Consider the following 20,312-nt stretch of genomic DNA (forward strand, 5'->3'; position numbering starts at 1 on the left):
AAATTTGTTTTGGAAATAATACATCATCTGTGACATTTGTGGTTTATTTATGAGGGAAAATATGTTTTATTTGATAGAAAATAATTTAATCGTGGAAAAATATAAGATTTTTTTATTAACATGGGTTATGTCTTATCTGTATTATATAATACATGAATATGTATAAATTAATGTTTTATACAGTAGTATAATATAAGAATGATATTCAAGAATACCAATGGTAAATTATTCTAATAGATTTTTCTTTATAAAAAATTAATTTAAATTTTTATATCAGATATTAAATTAATAAGAACATATACTACTCTTGATCTTAGCCAAAAAATCGAAAAAATCATACTTTCTAATATTATCGACCCAAAGTACTTAAATTTTTATACTCGTGGTGTTACCAATCATACTAAAGAGAATGTCATAGTATATATATTTATATAAAAATAATCAAAGAAAATTACAAATAAAGAATGAAAATTATTTTTAGTGCTAAAGAAAAAAAGATTATTAATATAATTTTATTTTAATCTTTATCAAAATTAATTACTTAATAAAAGGTTGAGATTCTGAATTAAACACTAAGCTGGTTGTTCTTTTACTAATTAATTGTGATTTAATTTTATTTTTAAATGAATTTTTTTTATGTATACAAGATTACAAGGTAAGGTAGACTACACTCATTCAACCCTTATGGTCGAATCATTTTGCCCGTCTCCTAATCAACGCATGCAAACAAAACGATTTGCTTGCCAGACCCTCCCTCCTTTCTAAAACCAACTTAACTTATTAAAAAAAAAAAAAAATCCGGTGCATAAAATTTCCATCATGCGAGGTCCCGGAAAAAAATTCATTATACGTAATATTATCCTACTTTTTACAAGAGACTGTTTCCAGGATTCAAACCTGTAACCTTTTGATTACATGATAACAATTTTATTATTGCGCCAAGACTCCCCTTTTAAAATCAACTTAATTAATATATACAAATTGAGGCCTCCCACTTCTTCAAGGTAAATCCCCTAAATGAGCTAGTTGATTATGCTAACTAAAGTAACGTAGGCAGAGATGCCCTGGTTGGCTGAGTTGAATGGGTTAACCTGCTAACCTGAATACTCAACTAGCTTAAGTCGATTAGCCTGCTTAAATCAATTGCCCCGCCTATATTGATTGGCTAACAAGCCAACTAATCCACTCACTCACCTAGAGTGACTAAACTAATTAGATCGAGCACCCCACTCAACATGATATGACCACTTAATGTGATAGACTTGATAGAATTGGTTACTTGAGCTTAATCAAGTACTCGAATGGATCAAATTTGCATACTTGCTTAGCTTGAAAATTCACCCCTTGTCCTATTATAACAAAGATGTCACCCTTTAACTATCTGGGCATCCCATATAAAAGCAGAAGACATTCCAGTTCAATGTGTTGCCGCGTTGATTAATCCCCCAGAAGGCAAATAAAATAAAAATAAAAATAAAAATCAACGCTACTTCCATTGATACATCATTTACTCTCTCGGATAATAAATACAAGAATGATGCACTTAATTAAGTTATAACACCTTCAAATACATCAAATAGACTTAGGATTCAACCCAATCAAGCCGGCCAACTATATGTTGATTTCGTCAATCAAATCTGCGCCTTCGGAAATGCCGAAGAATGAAAGAATCTGCGTACAGAGGGTAATTCTTCCTAATGAAACCTTTGATGCACTTCCAATATGAGAAATCTTCTAAATCCCCGTTCGTCCGAGCAATGAACAAACATCGGGAGTTTTCAAATTGTGGATGATACCCTATCTGTAAAAGAGAAAGGAGCAGAATCATGAAAAAAATGACATGATAGCAAAGGTTTATGTTGATAAATGTAAGATTGATAATCCATTTAAGAACAATATGATAAATATTCATGAGCTGCAAACAATGAAATTAATTCATTTTAATGTCAACATAAAATATCATATAATTGATGGTTTTTGAAAAATAATTTAGATGATACAGCCATCATGGAGCTCGCAGACCTTCCAATCCCTGGCTGTCAATTCACTTGTATTAATAGACGATCTCAGGTGGCTCTGGCACATCCCAATAGGATCCTTATCAAACAATAGAGTCAACCTTCTCGCTCTTGTTAACAACCTTGACGCTTTCCTCTCTTTCCACTCTGCTTTGCTGTTCAAAATTTTCTATCATGAAGTTGCAGCTAGTTTCTATACTATACTGGCCATTTCAATTAAGTATATAAGGGGAAGTCAACCTCGGTTCACTTAACCACTCCATCACCCATATCACCAAGAAGGAAGAAGCTAGTAGAGTGTGCAAATTTCTGATCTATATCGTGGCTTCATTGCATCCCTAAATTGATTGCTAAAGTAGTCTCCAACAAGCTAAAGAATAGATGAACTCTCCAGCGATCCAAATAACTCAAATCAACTGAGGGGTGAAAGTCGACTGGAACTAACAATTGTCAGCTGCCAAAGTGACAAGACTGCTAACGAAGTCAAGAGGCTGATATAGATGGCTCCAAAAAATTGCCTCCCAACTAAGCATTTCATTGAGGATATCACTATCATAATTGGACCATATGCAACCGTGAGGAAGACATACATGATCATCATACCTTCCCACTTATGGTTGAAGGATCATACCTTTCACTTCCTCAGCGGGTGAAGAAAATATTGAACATTTTGATATACCACATATATTATACTGATATTTACCGTTTATATTGAAATTTTCGGTATACTGAAAAGTTCGGTACAGTATTATACCGTACTAAAATTGTTCGGTATCGATATCGGTATAAAATTTACAATTTCTAGGTATTTCGGTATATACCAAAATATCCAATATATTTATTTTAAAATTATTTATTATTTTAATTAGGATTGAAAGTTGTATGTAGGGGGCTGCAATTGACATACAAAAAGACTAATCCAAGCCAACTACATTATCCTCTCAGGGAATTGAAATCAAATATAAATTATTTATTATTCTTTAAAAGTTGTATTGGCCTATCAGCTATCCAGATAAAAGTTTTTCCTCTCCTCTCCATCGTTGCCGACTCTGACAAAAAACCAAGCCACTCCCCACCTCAAGCTCGTCAACATTCCCTCCATGGCTGACTCCCTCTTGATCTCTTTTTCCTTTCCTCTTCTCGAAAACTCTATACAAGACCACTTCTCTTAAAACCCTAACCCAAAACCATTTTCTCATCTCTCTTCTTATTTCTCTTCATGATCCCTAACCCGAACTCGTACCAGTTCTCTTCACCTAGTTTGTTCTCAGATTTCAACAACAAAGCCAAAGGTTTGATTTCTCTTATCCAACTTTTTCCTCTCCTTTTTGGATTTAGCATTGTATTTACTCGTTATGTTTCAGATCACAAATTCTCTGCTTCCACATACAACGAATCATATAAATTATTATCTTTTTCTAAGAGAGTCAAATACGCTACCAAGTTCATCCCAAACATCAAACAAATATAAAACATAGACGTCTACGGGTCGAAAAGGATTAAGAAAATCTTCAAAATCAAAGCCTCCTATGGCTCCTAAACAATCCAGGAGTATATTTTAGGACCATTGTGAAAAGGGAAAAAGGAAGTTGTGTAATGGAAGCGAATAACAAATTAGGATATGCAAATATTGTAATGTTGAGATCCCAATACTAAGTCCTAGTGGGTTAAAAAATCACTTGATAAAGAGGTGTAAGTCAAGTCCGCTAGACAAAGCAAGTGGGAATGATGAAAGTCAAACTACATAGACTATGGGACAAAGAAGTGCCTTTGGCTCCTCATACATTTAATTAGAAAAGTTGTGAATTGAAATTGACAAGGTATGTGATTGTCAATGAAGTGTCTTTAGAGTGTCAAAGGGAAGGGGTTTGTAGAGTTATTGCATGAATTACAATCGAGATTCAGAATTTTTTATCAGAAGAAAGTTGCAAGTATGGTTTATGATCTATTCTTAATTGAAAAAACTTAGATACAAAGTGTGATTGGTGATCAAAGGGTAAGTATCACAACTGATACTTGGACATCCATTCAAAGCATAAATTATATGGTAGTGACAACTCACTTTTTGGATAGTGATTGGAAGTTGCATAAAAGAATAATTAACTTTAAAAAAATCACTAATTATATAGTGGAAGAAATTGGCAAGATGGTTGAGGTTTGTCTCAGAGAGTGGGGGATAGAAAAGGTCTTCTCAATTGTAGTAATGACAGTGCAATTGATTACTTGAAAAGAAGAATAAAAATTAAAAATTCATTATTATTTGAAGGGAAATACTTGCACTCGAGTTGTGTGTGCCATATACTTAATTGTTAAGGATGACTTGATGGAGCTTAATATTTCAATTAAAGCTATAAGAAATGTAGTTGTTTTTATTCATTCTTTTCCATCAAGATTAAATAAATTTAGGGAGTTTACCATGCTAGCCATTTTTTCTAATACATCCAATGGTACCTATGGATGTCAAAACAAGGTGAAATGCAACTTATAAAATGCTTGAAGTTGCATTAAAGTATAGAAGGGTGTTAGAAAGGATGGTTGAAGAATGGTTGCCTTTTATGAATTATTTTCATGAAAAAAAATTAAAAGGGTAAAGAAAGGATGGGGCCTCCAATTGTTGATGATTGGGAGAGTCCAAAGGCTTTGAAAAAGTTTTAGGATGTCACTTTGGAACTAAGTGCATCAAAAAGTTCTACATCCCAATTAATTTATCAATCAATGATTGCACTACAAATTGAGATTGAGAGAGAGAATTCATTATTTAGATCCAACTCTTCGGAAAGTAGCATGTGCAATGAAGTTATAAGTTTGACAAGTATTGGAGGAATTGGGATAATATGAACCCTTTGATATTTATTGGGATATTTTAGACTTGAGGACCAAACTTCAGATGATCAAAGTCAGTGTCAAAAAATTTAGAGGTACACCTACAAAGATCCAAGAGTTCGTTGATAAGGACAAACAATACTCAGTAACTTTGTGAACCGAGTACAAGGGAATAAATGATATATTAAATGTTGAGAATCAAAGTATGCAAATAAAGTGTGACGGTGGAGATGATGGTACTAGTGGTGGTGGTCTTTGTGATGAATTGTTTAATAATGTGGAAGCACAAAATGAAGAAAAACAACTTCAAGAGACGTCAAATGAAGTGGATAAGTACCTAGCCGATGAGATTGAAAAACAATCTAATCAATCTTTCAATCTTTCGAAGTGGTGGAGAGGAAGTGAAATTAGGTACCCAATCCTTTCAATTATTGCCAAGTATATTTTTGCAATTCCATGCTCAATCGTTACCTACTTTTAGTTTGGGCAAAAGGGTTGTGGATCCTTTCAGAAGCAATTTGAATCCTAAAATGGTAGAGGCATTGGTGTGCACTGTGCACTAGTGATTGGCTAAGAGAGAAGGAGTCCAATTTTTGGAAAGATCCAACAGATTATAAACTTGAATTATATAGGAAAATTAAAGAAAATGAAAAGAGTAAGAGTTTTTTATATAATTAAATTTAAATTTAAATTTAAATAATATTTATCATATCTAACATGCATTATAATGTTTCTTTTTATAGCCGCAAATGTCACTCAAGACTATAACATAGCTACATGTTCTACTTTCGCCTCCACTTTGGTCTAATTTGAAGAGTAAGATTATATTTATATTGCTAACCAGATGTCTATTGAGATCAAAGTGTAGGGTCACTAGGAGAGATAGACTAAGATAAGAGAAACTCTGTTCAAAAAGTCTAGTAGCACTCATAGTTGAAAAAATAAATCAGAGTTAAAGAGATACAAAGAAAATATATAAAACATTATTAACCAAAAGAGATCTAAATTACTTAGGCATTATTAATGTTATGTCTTATGTGGCAATCAATGACTAAGTGGTGCAATAAAACCCATATGTCTACCCCTAAAGATATAATAATGCAATGAAGCTCAATTGCTCTTAGTTTGTTAGAATTGCTTATTCATGGTTTCCATGGTAGTCCCATATAATATGTATATTTATACAAAAAAAGAATTATAAGAATAGTGAAAGGATCACTCCGTCCTTAAATGGAACCACTATATTTTCATTGAAAGGGTCACTCTGCTTACATGGCAAAATTGCATATAAAATGTTAGATAATACACAATAACTCTTTCTCTTTCTATCCAAATACTATTTTTTGAAATGGAACCGCTATAATTATCTTGACATCAAGTTTTTACACACAATGCTTTCTATTTATGCTTATTTTGGACGATATGTTTTCTTTGTTGTTATGCTTTTGTTTTTCTATCCAATAAATGCTCCAGTTAGGTGATATGAAACTAAGACAAATACGCACATCAAACGAGGAAGAGGAAAACCAAAAACGACTTGGTTAGCAACAATAAAACAAGATAAAATTTATTTAAGTATAGATGATAATATAATAGAGGATAGAGTCTAATGGCGTAAAAGGATCCATAAACCTGACCCCACCTACTGGGATAAAGCTTGGTGGTTGTTGTATGTTTTTGTTTTTCTTCTTAGTGGTTAATTTTGGCTAACTTTGGGTTCTTAAACATTTGTAGTGCTAGTGTTTCCTTCAGCTATTACATGTATTCACGAAAATATTTTTCTTTTGCAAGAACCATGTTTTAACTTCAATTTTTGACATTGCTTTGCTTATTATTTGTTGTGGTCAATTATTAGCTTACTAGAATCACGCTAGATAGAAGATGTGTGGAAAAGGAGGGAAACACTCACAAAGTCAATTCCCCTCCTTTCTCTCATATCTTCCATCTTAGTATTCAGACACTGAAGTACTTGGTGAACTCTTATGATGGTGTGAAGTTTACATGCATTAAGTTTTTTTGAGACCATACAACAACAAGAGTTTTTAGAAAAATTGAAATCCTTATGCAATGATATCTAATCTGATGATCTCACCATATTGATTTCAAGCAGTTGTTTGTTCTATACTATATACCTTGTAACTTTAATTCTTTTTTTTCAATGTAATAATCAACTTAAGCTAAATGCAAATGTTGTCTATCAACATAAGCTAGATGCAAATGTTATCCATAGTTAATTGCCAATATACCTTTGCTGCAGCTGTTTGATTTCTTCTGCTACTTGATGATTCTTTAATCTTATTTGAATGTGTTGGTTTGCTTTGTTCTCTAGATCTCTAGAATCACAATTAAGTATTTTTTTTATTTGTTCACTGATGCATTTAATGTAAAATGGTTTTGACTTATAACATTTCGATATTAACATCATATGCATGCTCTACCTCATGTATTGGTCAAATGCTTGATGCTCGTTTTAAATTTTTGCTAGGACTTGCGAGTTATGTCCTCTCCACCACCCATTCAGTCAACTACCATAAACAATGATCCTGCTATATATAATTCAGGTATGAAGATGATCTACATATTCATAGTTGTTGACTTTAAAGTTTTCATCATTGGATATTGTTCAAAGCAAAATCTAAAATCTCGTGTTAACGGAACCCCACGAGTTAGACCTTTATATAGAAAAGAAAATATATACCAAAAGACTCAAATACCCTTTTACTTATTCTAACACTCCCCCTCAAGTTTGAGAATATAGATTATATACACCAAGCTTGTTACATATGTAGTCAATCCGGGGACCTTTAAGTGATTTAGTGAATATATCTGCTAGCTAATCATTTGAGTTGACAAAGCTAGTAGATATTTCTCCAGATATGACTTTCTCTCTGACAAAGTGACAGTCAACTTCAATATGCTTTGTTCTCTCATGGAAGACTGGATTTGAGGCAATATGCATAGCGGCTTGGTTGTCGCATATGAGTGACATTTGTGTAACCTCTCCAAACCTTAGTTCCTGAAGCAACTGCTTTAACCATATAAGTTCTTGACTAGCAATAGCCATAGCTCGATATTCTGCCACTGCACTGGATCTTGCCACAACATTCTGTTTTTTACTTTTCCAAGAAATAAGATTACCTCCGACAAATATACAAAATCCAGAAGTGGACCTTCTATCAGAGGGAGATCCTGCCCAATCTGCATCAGAATACCCTACGACTTGAGTATGTCCTTTGTCTTCATATAAAAGACCCTTTCCTGGTGCACCCCTGATATATCGAACAATGCGAGTTACTGCATCCTAATGTTCTTTGCATAGAGAGCTAAGAAACTGACTTACTACACTCACTGCAAATGAGATATCCGGACGAGTGACAGTAAGGTAGCTTAGTTTCCCTACCAATCGCCTATACCGTTCAGGATCTGAAAGGGGCTCCCCCTGATTTGGTAGGAGCTTGACATTAGGATCCATGGGATTGTCGACTGTCTTTGAGTTTAACATTCCTGTTTCTTCCAGAATATCCATTGCATACTTCCTTTGGGATATAATGATCCCATCTTTAGACTGTGCCACTTCTATCCCTAGAAAGTATTTGAGTTTGCCAAGATCTTTTGTCTGGAAATGTTTGAAAAGATGTTGTTTTACTTGTGAAATTCCAAGATGATCATTACCTGTGATGACAATATCATCAACATAAACCACTACATAGATGCAACCAGTAGATGAGTGGCGAAAAAAACAGAATGATCAGCCTCGCTTCGAGTCATGCCAAACTGTTGAATTATGGTACTAAATCTACTAAACCATGCTCTGGGTGACTGCTTGAGACCATATAAAGATTTCCGCAAGCGACATACAAGACCAGAAGACTCCCCCTGAGCAACAAAACACGGAGGTTGCTCCATGTAGACTTCCTCGAGCAGGTCACCATGTAAGAATGCATTTTTGATGTCCAACTGATGAAGGGGCCAATGGCGAATTGCAGCAATAGACAGAAAAAGACGCACAGAAGACATCTTGGCAACAGGAGAAAAAGTGTCGCCATAATCCAATCCAAATACCTGAGTATAGCCTTTAGCGACAAGACGAGCCTTAAGCCGATCAACCGTGCCGTCTACACCAACTTTCACCGTAAACACCCATCGACAACCAACCACTGACTTTCCAGGAGGTAGAGGAACGAGGTCCCAAGTCCCACTGCTTTGTAGGGCACTCATTTCATCAAGCATAGCCTGTTTCCATCCTGGATGGGCAAAGGCATCACCTGCAGTCTTCGGAACAGAAACAGACGACAAGGAAGACAGACAATAATAATAGGATGGGGAAAGACGATAGCTTAAAGAAACATAGTGAGGAGAAGGATTACGAGTGGAACGCATACCCTTTCGAAGTGTAATAGGAACATCAGAGTCAGGAGATGGGACCGGAGGAAACGACGAAGGATTTGGCTCCAAAGATGTGCCCACAGCAGTGTCAGTGTTGGTCGGCGGCAAAGCAGAACGAGGACGATGCTGATAAACCTGCAAAGGAGGAGACGCTGGAGATGATAGAGGCGCCTCCGGAGGATAAAAGATAGTTACTGGTGCTGGTGGAGAGGGAGAAACCTCGACCTGTGAAGCGGAAGGACCAAAAAAAGAAACCGACTCAAAGAATGTCACATCAGCAGAGATGAAGTACCAACGAAGAGTAGGGGAATAACACTTGTACCCTTTCTGAGACCGTGGGTACCCAAGGAAGACACACTTATGAGACCGAGGAGATAGTTTGTCAATGCCGGGATCAAGAGCATGAGCAAAACAAATAGAACCAAAGACCCGAGGTGGCAGAGGATGAAGGGACTGATGTGGATAAAGTACCTGATGAGGTATTTTACCCTGGAGAGTGGATGAAGGCATGCGATTAATGAGATAACACGCAGTAAGTACGGCATCACCCCAAAATTGATGAGGGACATGAGAATGGAGAAGAAGAGTCCGAGTGGTCTCAAGGAGATGACGATTCTTGCGCTCTGCAACCTCATTCTGTTGAGGGGTATGAGGGCAAGACGTGCGATGCAACACACCATGAGATGTCAAGAAGGTACGAAACTGAGTAGACAAATATTCGCGTGCATTATCACTTTGTAAAGTTCGAAGAGAAGTACCAAATTGAGTTTTTATTTCAAGGAAAAAGGATTCAAAAATAGAAAACAATTCTGAGCGATCCTTCATTAGATATAACCATGTACAACGGGAAAAATCATCTATAAAAGTAACAAAATACCTTGACCCCATTGTAGAAGAAACACGACTCGGACCCCAAACATCAGAATGAACCAAAGCAAAAGGAGACATAGCCCGACTCTCAATACGAGGAGAAAAAGAACTACGAACATGCTTACCTAATTGACACGACGCACAAGATAAAGACTTTAAGTGAGAAAGACTAGGATGTAACTGTTTCAACTTATTAAGACCTGGATGTCCCAACTGAGCATGAATAAGAAGTGGAGATGCCGCCGCCGAACCAACAAAAGAGGGTTGTTGAAGCCGATATAGGCCATGAGATTCACATCCGAAGCCAATCATCCTCCCCGTACTCCGGTCCTGTAAGGAAACAGACGTGTTAGTAAAAGAAATGACACAATCAAGAGATCGAGTAAGTTGACTTATCGACAATAAATTAAAGGGAGCTCGGGAACATAAAGAACATTATGAATTGAAAGAGATGAAGAAGGATGAACAATACCAATACCCTGGGATTGAGTTTGGGAACCATTGGCCATGGTGACCATTGGTAAATTATCAGAAGTAGTGAGAGAGGAAAAAAGGGATTTATTACCAGTGATATGATCGGTGGCCCCCGAATCAAGAACCCAAGGACCCGAAGAACGAGATATGCCAGCAAAGGAAGTACCAGCGTCTGCAATGGTAGCAGTGGAACCCGAAGCCTGTCGATCCTCAAACCATTTCAGAAAGTCAGTATAGGAAGGTGTTGAAGTCGAATCAGGTGGTGGAAGCTGCAACAGAACTCTGAACAATCTGAGCAGCACGAGGAGGACGACCATGCAAACTCCAGCATTTATCAATCGTGTGTCCCGGTCGGTGGCAATGATCACACCAAGGGCGTCCTTTGCCACCCTTGCGAGGTGGAGGTCCTTTGTGTCGAGAGACCAAAGCTGACGAGTCGACAGGAACAGAAGAAGGCATCGTCAAGACTTTGGCCAGGTATTTTCTATGGTAGCTTCTGTGGGGCTGCCCAGGATCTGGTCACGGACATGAGAATAATCCGTGGGCAGACCATATAAAGCCAAAGACATAAAAAATTTCTTCCGATTTTCAAGCTCTTCAACAGGATCGACCGCAGGTGGGAGCAGTTCATTGAAGTCACAAAGGAGGCTAGAAACTGAACCCAGATAAGTTGACATTGAATCCTTAATCTGATTGGCGTTGAGGATGGTCATGAGATCTTCACAGACTTGATAGAGTCGTCGAGAGGTGTTTGTAAAGAGTTGTTGAGCTTGTGTCCAAACAGCTTTGCAGGTTTTGTGAGTACGGAAGACATTCCTAAGAGATGGATGGATGGTGGCTCGGATAATACAACATAACTGAGCGTCGACCTTCTTCCACAGAGAACGATCGACGTCTTGAACATCTTCTTCAGTTTGAGTGAGATGTGTCTCTTAACCCTGTCCAATAAGCCAAAGCTCAATGTGAGATGCCCAAGAGATATAATTTTTACCATCCAACTGCTCGGAAGAGAGAGGTGCAGTGATATGGTTGGTAAAGATTGAAGTATCTGGTTTTGGGACACTAGATGTAGCCATGAATAGAACTGTGAACCCGGCTGTTGGAATATACGAAGTGAGGAGGAACAGGAACTGATATTAGTAGCTAATTTGGAGCGGATATGCAGATATCAAGAGTGCTGTTAGGTTTGCTGACGCAGAGGAAATCAGCTGGAGTTGGATTCCAGCCGGTGTGCCGGCACTTGGGAAGCAGGAGGCTGCAGGCACTTGAGAAGCAGGAGGCTGCAGGACGCCAGGCCGAGGAACCACACACAGAATGTCACCTAATAGCTGAGTCGTGAGCACAATAACGAGCGCGCAGAGGAAACTCAAGATCACGATCGCAAAGAGGCGGAAGGAGATCAAGATCGCAGCGACGGCGGCAGTGACGTGGAGGAAGAGCACGTCGCTGGCTAAGGGATCCTCAGCGACTCGGCTACCAGAGTTATTCAGAACAGTCGTACCTGAGAAGAGGGTGTGATCAGCAGTGCAGGCGCGCCTGAGGGCCGGGTCGATGTTCTCCTCGTCCTCCTCAACACGGCTAACTCCACCGATGAGGGCAGGCTTGGGAAGAGAGGCTCGAAGCTCTGAGAAAGCGTGCGCCGACACCGATCGAGGCAACGAAGAAAGCTGCTGGCCAGTGGTGAGGAAGAAGAAGAAAGCCGGCGGTGGGAGTTGTCGCGAGCCCTAGCCGCACGATCGAGGAAGAGGTCGATGCCAGTTGGCGCCGGTGAGAACTCGCGCGGAAGGAGTCAACGCGAGGAAGGAAGCGGCGCTCGCTGCTGGAGAGAACTCGCGAGGCGCTCGCTGCTGGAGAGGCCCGTCGCGTGGCAGAAGAAAAAAAGAGAATTCGGCACGGGGAAGAGAAAAAGAAATTAGGGTTTTGGCTCTGATACCATGTTCAAAGCAAAACCTAAAATCTCGTGTTAACGGAACCCCACGAGTTAGGCCTTTATATAGAAAAGAAAATATATACCAAAAGACTCAAATACCCTTTTACTTATTCTAACAGATATCTTAAAATAATTAACAATCCATTATCCTCATCATGTATCTACTTCTAAAAGTGTGCCTACTTGGCAGTGGAGGTGCAGCAGATGTTACTTCTCATTCGTTTAGATAGTGGTTTGATTTGACCTAATGCAAATTACAAAGTATTTCCTTTTGTGCTTTTTTGGATAGGGAAATTTTTTTTGGATAAGAAAAGGCACTTTTGTAAACAATACTTTAGTTGATGTTAGTTGTTGTTGGTGAACTTTCTTTTATAATCAATACTTTAGTTGATGTTAATGATTGATTGTGTTTTTTCTAATCTTATTGTTTGTTGTCCATTTGTTAATGCTTTGTTATTATGAATAGGGGAATTGTGGAGCTTCTGAATTGGTTATGTTTCTTGTTATCAAAGTGATTTCGGTATATCAAAATTTTTAGTATGCCGGAATTTTCAGTATGACCGGTATGCAATTTATACTATACCGAAAATTCGGTATATCGAAACTTCTATATATCAAATTTTTGGTACGGCATCGATATAAATTTTTCTATACGGACATTTTCGATACGATATACGGTAACATATACAAAATTCAATATACCGTACCGAACCAGTCATACTCAGCGGCACTCGCTGTGCAAGCAAATAATCGTAGAAGATTAGCAAGTATTTAATTGAGTTATGCATCATTCAGACTAAAGATAATGATAAAACCTTGAAATTTTTCCTAATAGACATAGGTCAAGTTAGGAATTTCCCAATAGGCTAACAAGGTTCCAATTTTTTTTCCCAAAAGCAAACTTTTTCTTCACCTTTCTTTTACAACCAAGTCTTATCGCACTAGATAGAGTCAGCTATATGGATTTTTATATGTCATTGGGTTTTATCCTCTACTATATCATCATATATATTTAAATAGATTTTATCTTATTTTATTCTTGCTAACCAAGTCTTTTTTTATTTTTCTCTTTCTCGTTTAATGTGTGTATTTATCATAGTTCCACTTCACCTAACTGGAGTATTTATTGATCGTTTAAGTTATTGATCGTCAAAGTACATGTTCATACTATCTTAAATGTCTCTCGGAGTTTTCTCTTAATAGATGCAATTCCGACTCTCTCTAATGCTTTCATTTCTTATTTTGTTCATCCTCGTATGTCCACACATCCGCCTTAACATCCTCATCTCTACAACTCTCATCTTCTGTTTATGTGCTCGAGTCATAGCCCAACAGTCATATTCATATAGCATAACACGTCTAACCGCCGTTTTTTGGAACTTCCCTTTAAGTTTTAAAAATACTTTACAATCACATAGAACACCCGATGCTCTTTCCCATTTCAACCATCCTGTTTGTATTCAATGTAAGACATCTCTCAATCTCTTCATCGTTTTACAAAAAAATGATTCTAAATACTTAAAATTCTCAATCCAGACAACTTGTTATCTTCTATCTAATAATTATCTCATTACGTCTAATATTGTTAAACTTAAATTTTATATATTATATCTTTACTCTACTAAACTTAAAACTTTTTATTTATAGTGTTTCCCGTCGAGATTCTACTTTATCATTTACTCCTTCACATGTCTCATCTTTCATCCATGATTAGTGTAAAAAAACAAGGACTTAGAGTTGATGTTTGATATAACTTTATCTTTATTGAAAATATTTTAATCCAACTGAAGTCTTCACTCTGATCGTTACATCCTCATATATATATACTTAATTAGTTCAATATATGCTATGCTAACTCCTCTCTTTTCTAGAATTCTCCATATAATTTCTCTTGGAACTGTATATAAGTTTTTTCTAAGTCAATGAATATCATGTGTAGATTTTGCTTATGCTCTCGATACTTTTCAATTAGTTACTTGAGAAGATGTATAACTTCTATTGTCGACCTTTCAAGCACGAACCCAAATTGATTTTCGGTTATCGTGATCTCTTTCTTTAATCTTTTTTCTATTACTTTCTTTTCAAAGTTTCATGGTATGACTCCTTAGTTCAATACCCCTATAGTTTGTATAATTTTATACATCTCCATTGTTTTTATATAAGAAAACTAGAATACGTACCCTCCATTAATCAGATTTTTTTTTATTTTCAATATCATATTAAATAATTGTGTAAGCGATTTAATACCTTGTTTCCCACTTTCATACCTCTATCAGAATATCATTTGGTCCAACAATTTTTTCATTTTCCCATTTAAAGCTTGTTTTACTTCTAAAATTTGAATTCTACGATAAAAAATTAAATTTCTATACTTATTTGGGCTACTTAAATTACCCAAGTTAAGTTGGTCACCTAAACCTTCATTAAAAAGTTGATGAAAATACATCTTCCACCACTCTTTTATTTCTCCATCATTTACTAGTACCCTATTGCATTCATCTTTAATACATCTTATTTAGATAAGATCTCTTCTCTTCATCTCTCTCACTTTAACTATGCTATAAATGTCTCTTTCCCCTTCTTTTGTATCCAGTTTTTGATATAACCATTCAAAAAAAAAAAATTTTTTTGCTTCATTCACTACTTTCTTAGCCTCTTTCTTGGCTATTATATATATTTTTTTAAGTTTTTCTCGTTTTTACAAATATATAATTCCTCACTTTTCCCTATACTTTCTCATTCCACCACTAAGATTCCTTACTAGGTAACTCACCGAGTACACTCTTGGCTACTATTTTCAACTTTGATATCATCTTATCCTATGTCATATTAGAGTCACTATATATTTCACCTAATGTTTGTACTTCTACTTTCTCCTTAAATATGTTTTGCTTCACATTCTTTAACTTTCACCACTTAATTCTAGGGGTCGTGTATATTTGTTTCTATTGATACTATAATTGAGGTGTATATCCATCATTACTAACTTATATTGAGGAGTTAAGCTTTCTTTAGGGATCTGGAAACAACCTCTTGCAAAAAAATAGGATAAGGTTGCGTACAATGGATTCTTCCCCGAAACCCCGCATAGCGGGAGCTTCGTGCACCGGACTGCCTTTTTTTTTAAGCTTTCTTTAGAGATGACCTTGCACTCTTTACAAATCTTTCTGTTTTTCTTCCTAACCATAAGAAAGTCAATTTGTAATTTATTATTCTCCCTTTTGAATGTAGAAGTGTTCTTCTCTTTTCTTAAAAAACGTATTAGCTAGTATAAGATCATATGCTATTACAAAATCCAATATCGTTTTCCCTTCTTTATTTCTTGTTTCGAGCCCATAATCACGTGCACCCTCTGATATTTCTCATTTTTCACTCCGACATGCCCATTTAGATCGTCTCCTATTAAAATCATTTCATTTGACGAAATATTTTGCAATACTTCATCTAGGTCATTCCAAAACCTTGATTTGGTATCTTCATCTAATCCTACTTGAGGTGTATATATGCTAATTATGTTTAATTCTATCCACTTTCTAACTATTCTTACAACTTCATCCTTTAACGAACTATCTACAACAATACTCACTCAATTTCTTGTTTTATTCTTTTTTGTGTATCATGACTTAAAACTCGAGTGTTCTTTCATCTTCGCCTTCTCGCTTATCCATTTTATCTCTTGTATACATAAAATACTAATTCTTCTCCTAATCATCGTATCTGCTACCTCCGTTGCTTTACCATTGAGGGTTCCTGTTTTGAATCTTAGACTATTAGTTTTCCTATAATATTTATTTTTATCCAACCTATAGTGTGAAAACTCTTATCTATTTAACACTACACCCAAGCTCTCAAGAAGATGTAGTAGTCCTTGTCAATACGTTACAATCGGACCCTGTAATGATTTTCTGGAGATGTAGTGATCCTTGCTAAGGCATTACAGTTTGACCCTATTAGGCGTTCCTTTCTTGGAACAACCTAGCATTAGTACAATAGTTTAATAGATCCATTCATTGAACATTTACCTTAATTTAAGGCTGGTTGGCAACCTAATGTAACCCTCCTCCTTTATCCAAGCTTGGGACCGACCATGACGGGGTAATTCATCATGGGCGAAGTTATAAACACCCAAAATACCTTTGGTGTTATAAACATTTGTTTTTCTTTCTTGATCTTTTTAGGCCTAAACATTATCTCTTTCGATAAATAAGGATATCATTGGACTTGTGACAGTAAAATCCATTTAGATTTTTCCAAAATTTAAAATTTATTTTAGGCCATTAAGGTAGTTTGGTTACAACATCATGATGGTTCCTATGCATGAAACAAGGTTTAAAATCTTGGAATTAGAGTCCTCCCTAGCTAGAACAAATCAATTTTTGTGTTGTTTCGGTCATGCCAAAAAAACTGGTGTCGGCCTAAAAGAAGAGGTAGGCTTTTGTGTTTGCATGAAAGTCATGTTTGAACTCAATGAATCACTCTACATGTCCACTTGTGTATTGGGGGTGTTGGAGCTTCTAGTGTGTTAATCAATAGACAAAAAGAAGATTTTATTTGTGCCAATTAACATTGCACAGAATATAAACCATGACATGAGACATAAATTTGAGTACGTACGTTTTCCTAGGAAACCATTGGATCTAATTATGATCTTATGTATGTATCTTAACATGTTTTGGTCCATCAAGGTGTTTAACCAAATCTTCTTGATGGATCCTGTACATAAGGGGTAGTTGAAGGTATTTTGGAGATTTCATACAAGGAAGTACACCCTTTGAGAATTTCTGAACCACGTGCAAGTGCGGTTGTTGGGAAATTGCCAACTTTAGGTGCACCATTTGAGAAATTTGTCTGTCGCCTTTAAGAGATAACCAATAACCCTACAAACGAATCTTTCAAATGTTTGACCAATTAATCCCTGCAATGTTGCAACTTGTATACATTTGTGACAATACTTTAATTTTTACCATACTTTTAAATATTAATATTTTATGATGGATTGCGCGTTCCTTCCCTAAAAACGTATTTTTGCATTTTGGTGAAGTTATCAAGAAAAAGATCATACTCAATATTGCCCTTAACTTTGAAACTTCCTAAATGCTTGGGTTTCCTCTCATGCACAAAAAATAACAGTTCATTTATAATAAACCAATGCTTGTAGTATGAGTCTTTTTGTTTTCATTTCACTTACAAAAACTAGTATAAACACTAAGACGTAAACGTACTATCTCATCTTGCACATGTGTCTTTATGTATTGGCTCAGGTTAGTAATCTTAATGGTCCCTCGTGGACAAGTCACAATTGGGGTGCCAGTTAATAAGTCATAACAGAAATGGTAGGAGACCAACAAGTAGCTCAAGTGGTGATTGAATACCTAGATTCAAGTGATCAAGTCTCGGGCATTGTCGGTGATGAGGATTGTTGGAGGAAATGGATATTATTCTGTGAAATCTTCTAATTCCCAACAACATGCTCATTTACACTCCAGTCTACTTAACAACATCTATATTCCTTCAATCAATTATTAAGGCACTAACACTATGCAAGCAAATCATTGGATTTAGACTATGTAAAATATCCAATATCAACATAGAATAGAATGGTCCTCATCAATATAATATGAGAAGATGGAGACATTACAACATACACCTTTAATTAATACGAACACATTAACCCATAAACCAGGAAATAATTACTTGAATAAGGCATTAAAATGTGTGAATTATAAAGACATACTGTGATATAATCAATTCCACAACCTATCTTCTTCTGAGACTGTGGATGATATGGAAGCAATCTTTCTAATATTGTCTTTTCATGCTCAGGAATCAGTCTGTCTCCACTTTTATACCTGCAAAGTGATAATGCATCCAATAACATATTAGCGAGTGTGCTCAAGAAACTACTAAGCATTCTAATAAGATTAACATTGGGATAGAACAGAAAATAGTTAAGGGAATCTAAATGGTGTGTTTTTAGTTTCATGCTAGCAGGATAGAACTTTGCAGTGGACATGGCAACAATCTACAAAGTTTCATGCTAGCAGTCTAAACCAACTTTTCACCTATTCTTATCAAACTTGGGAATCATAGCAAGGGAGTCAACTACTTAAAGATATTCACCTGTATAGATCTAAACCAGAAGAATGCATATCGATATAGTTATATAGTTGACCCCAATATATGGCTTCTGAAAAAAAACATTTTCAAGTTTTTTTATCATAAAATCTAAAATTTTTATGGCCCTCCATATGGAAATTATTTGTAAGTCACCTTGTTCAGTGCTTACACTATCATTCTTAAAGGCAACCCAATCAGCACAAAATTTACTTAAACATGGGTTCTCTCCTTACTGCAATCAAGTTCACACCAAAGAACATACTTGCATTTTCATAAAAGGTAATAAGTAAAGTCGTTTCAGGTATTGCCAAGTCATATTTCATTCAACTAGATTTTCAGTAATCATCTAATAATAACAATTTTCAGATGTTAGAATTAATACACTTCTCTTCCAAATGTTCATTCCTCATTTTGCTAGTCTTTAGTTTTTAGGTGCCAGCAAATCATTACATTTCTCTCTAATTTTTTTGTCTACCTTGCAAAACAGATTACCACCAAAGTTATGGTATAATAAAATTATCCACTTGAAGCATCCAGGCTCACCCAAAACCATTCGTATCTCTTAATCTAGGCAATTCATCGAATAAGAAATGGCCTCCAATTACATGCCGTTCTCATCGCAAATGGCATTAGCAGTTGTAATAAAAAATAAACTGCAACCAAGCAAAGAAATATGTTTCAATGAGATTAAAACACAGACTGGGATTTAACTAATAAAACATATTCAGACTCGAACAAGCGAGAAGATTTGTTTCAAATAAGAAGCTTCACCTACTTTCCAGAGTGCAGGATCATCCTAACGAAGCTAACAAGGGGGACGGTGTCCTCCAAAATCACGTCCTCCCAGTCCAACCAGTCCTCGTCCTTCCGCCGCCGGCTTCTTCCCGGCGTCCTCCGATCTGCAGAGGAGAAAGGCTCGTCCGGTTGATCTTCCTGAGATGGGGCAAAGTCGAGGGGCCTCCTTAGCAGCGCAGGATCGTCAGCGGCAGCGTGGCTCTTGACCCTGACACCATCTGCAGTGGACCGGAGGGTCAAGCATGCGAAGCCAAGATGAACGGGGAGCAAAGGGGAGGGGCGAAGCAGAGAGGAGAAACGAGAGTGAGATGGGTTGCAGCGGTCATGAAAGAGAGGGCGAAGCGGGAAGTAAGCGGAGCCGGAGGCCATGGGCGCGATCTACTCCGTTCTGCTAATTTACGCCATAGTTCGATGGCGCCGGCTGCTCTCCCTGCTTCTTCGGATGGAATATGGATAAAGGATTTCAATGTGGAGAGAACAAAAAAATAAAAACTCTGCACTAGTATGACGTGGCAGCTCCGGATCCAAGTTCACGAAGCAATAATCCCCACGTGGATCGACTCCTTCTATTGAAAACTTGACTTGGAGCATCTCCAATGATTTTCAAAGAGGTTTGTCAAAATAAAAACCATTATTATGATTGTTAGCATAACATTTGAGATTTTTAATTCTGAGCAGTTTTGAAAATTCAAATTTTATTTTTCTTTCAAAATTAATAATAATTAATTAATAATTAGATTTAAAATTTGTAGATATTTTTTTAATTATAGAGAGGGTAGTAGGATTTTATGATTAAAAATTATAAAAAAATATATTTAAAACTCCAACCATTAAAGATGTCTTAAATTATTATATTGAAAATAAGTCTGGTATTAACACATTCATAATAATATTTTTAT

General features: G+C 36.3%; 1 protein-coding gene across 2 annotated transcripts; it reads right to left on the reverse strand.

Moving 5' to 3' along the window:
* Positions 1–1,457: 1,457 nt before the first annotated feature.
* On the reverse strand, positions 1,458–19,885 carry LOC122052938 (protein DCL, chloroplastic-like). Of its 2 annotated transcripts, none has more exons than XM_042614700.1 (3): positions 19,394–19,885; positions 18,236–18,350; positions 1,458–1,801 (listed from the first exon to the last, which is right to left on the reverse strand). In XM_042614700.1, exons 1-3 carry the CDS (start codon positions 19,780–19,782, stop codon positions 1,628–1,630), a joined length of 678 nt encoding a protein of 225 aa, XP_042470634.1. In that variant the 5' UTR covers positions 19,783–19,885; the 3' UTR covers positions 1,458–1,627. The 2 variants fall into 2 exon arrangements, with proteins under 2 accessions (XP_042470634.1, XP_042470635.1); XM_042614701.1 differs by having other exon boundaries at positions 1,665–1,801; positions 18,259–18,350.
* Positions 19,886–20,312: the final 427 nt, after the last annotated feature.

The sequence above is a fragment of the Zingiber officinale genome, chromosome 3A (genome assembly GCF_018446385.1).
Source record: "Zingiber officinale cultivar Zhangliang chromosome 3A, Zo_v1.1, whole genome shotgun sequence".
Lineage (NCBI taxonomy): Eukaryota > Viridiplantae > Streptophyta > Magnoliopsida > Zingiberales > Zingiberaceae > Zingiber > Zingiber officinale.

Coding starts and splice junctions, on each gene's coding strand:
- LOC122052938 (XM_042614700.1), bottom strand. CDS start 19,782: ATGGCCTCCGGCTCCGCTTACTTCCCGCTTCGCCCTCTCTTTCATGAC. Junction 18,351..19,393: donor ATGATCCTGCACTCTGGAAA/GTAGGTGAAGCT, acceptor ATCACTTTGCAG/GTATAAAAGTGGAGACAGAC. Junction 1,802..18,235: donor GTGGAATTGATTATATCACA/GTATGTCTTTAT, acceptor TCTCTTTTACAG/ATAGGGTATCATCCACAATT.